The sequence below is a fragment of the Sphaeroforma arctica genome (assembly GCF_001186125.1).
Source record: "Sphaeroforma arctica JP610 unplaced genomic scaffold supercont1.1759, whole genome shotgun sequence".
NCBI lineage: Eukaryota > Ichthyosporea > Ichthyophonida > Sphaeroforma > Sphaeroforma arctica.
In genome coordinates this window covers 8275-9528 of record NW_014038799.1, presented here as the reverse complement: position 1 = coordinate 9528, position 1254 = coordinate 8275, and the positions used below count along the sequence as shown (strand labels likewise).

Genomic DNA, 1254 nt, shown 5'->3' with positions numbered 1-1254 from the left:
TGTATGTACATACAAATGTATATATGTGTGTATATATGCGTGTATATCCTCTGGAAGTGTACGCTTGGATGAGTCAATGCCCCTGGAAACCCGCTCACCATACCAGCATGGGTCCGTTAAGTTATTCGACCACCTTTGCCACGCCTTCCTGGGCTGTGGCCTCAAAACTCTGGCGCTGATGAGGCTGAGGCTGGAAATATATGCGACATGTGTAAATTTAGGTAAGGACCAGCCTGCAATGTTGGTTAGATAGCCTGTTATATATATGTATAAACATGAACATAGATGGGCTGACAACTCTGTGCGATATGCTGGCAACAATGTAGAGCACGTATTGTGTAACAGGATCAAAGTGTGCAGCGACAAATGCATTCGATTTCCCTTTTTGAGGATATACATAAACCAACGAAGATTGAGATTAAACCTGTGTACACGTACCAATAACTTTTGCTGAATATCCGGAATTTGTGCAGAAATGGGTTTGGAATTCTAATTTTAACCACTTTGTGACGTGCATATGCATACCTATGTGATTGAGGAGATGGCAACTAATTGACTGGCGCCTAGATACGATCACATACAACTAAATGCATGTGCGTGTATGGATACAGAGACGCTCAACTATGTGTGTCCAAATGATTATGAAACTACATTATAAGGACTGACGCACCTAGTTCTCAATCTAACGTCTAGTCAAGCGGGTGCTTTATAGACCTAACAGTGCACACGTGTGCTTTTATACGAACGTGCACTAAATACATAAATTCGTTCGTAAAGCAAGAACTGCGTGCTCGGGATTTATACACTTCAACCCTAAACACCCTAACCATAAACTCTAAACCCTCACATCAAATATAAGCGAGGCTCCCGTGAGAGTGGGGCAAAAACTACACAACACGCACAAGACACCGAGATGTCTCAACGTAACAAAAATGTTTGGTAAATGAACTATGCGTATTTCGCAAGCACATATCATAATTTATACGTACGTACCATAGGTTTAGGTAAATGAACTATGTGTAATTCCCATGCACATATCATAGTTTATACGTACGTACCTTAGGTTTAGCACTCTCCTCGTAGTTAGGATCGTTGGGGTCATTCACTCCAGAGTCAGCGTTCAGCTGAGCCTCGCCCGCCTTTCCCCAATTGGCCTGCCCAGCACCATCTGCATATCATTTGTGTGCGTAGAAAGAATGTCTAGAAAGAAAAATTATATCTATATCTATATATAAATCTATATATAAATCTATA

The 1254-nt window shown here is 41.2% G+C and overlaps 1 protein-coding gene across 1 annotated transcript in view; it reads right to left on the bottom strand.

Annotated features, from left to right (window-relative positions):
* Positions 1–121: 121 nt before the first annotated feature.
* SARC_11565 (hypothetical protein) overlaps positions 122–1254 on the bottom strand; it is a gene marked incomplete at both ends in the record, with an annotated part of 3097 nt that continues 1964 nt past the window's right edge. Inside the window, 2 exons of the mRNA XM_014294346.1 lie at positions 122–190; positions 1059–1168. Of these exons, the coding sequence (XP_014149821.1) occupies positions 122–190; positions 1059–1168 (179 nt within the window). The remainder of the gene's footprint in view (positions 191–1058; positions 1169–1254) is intronic.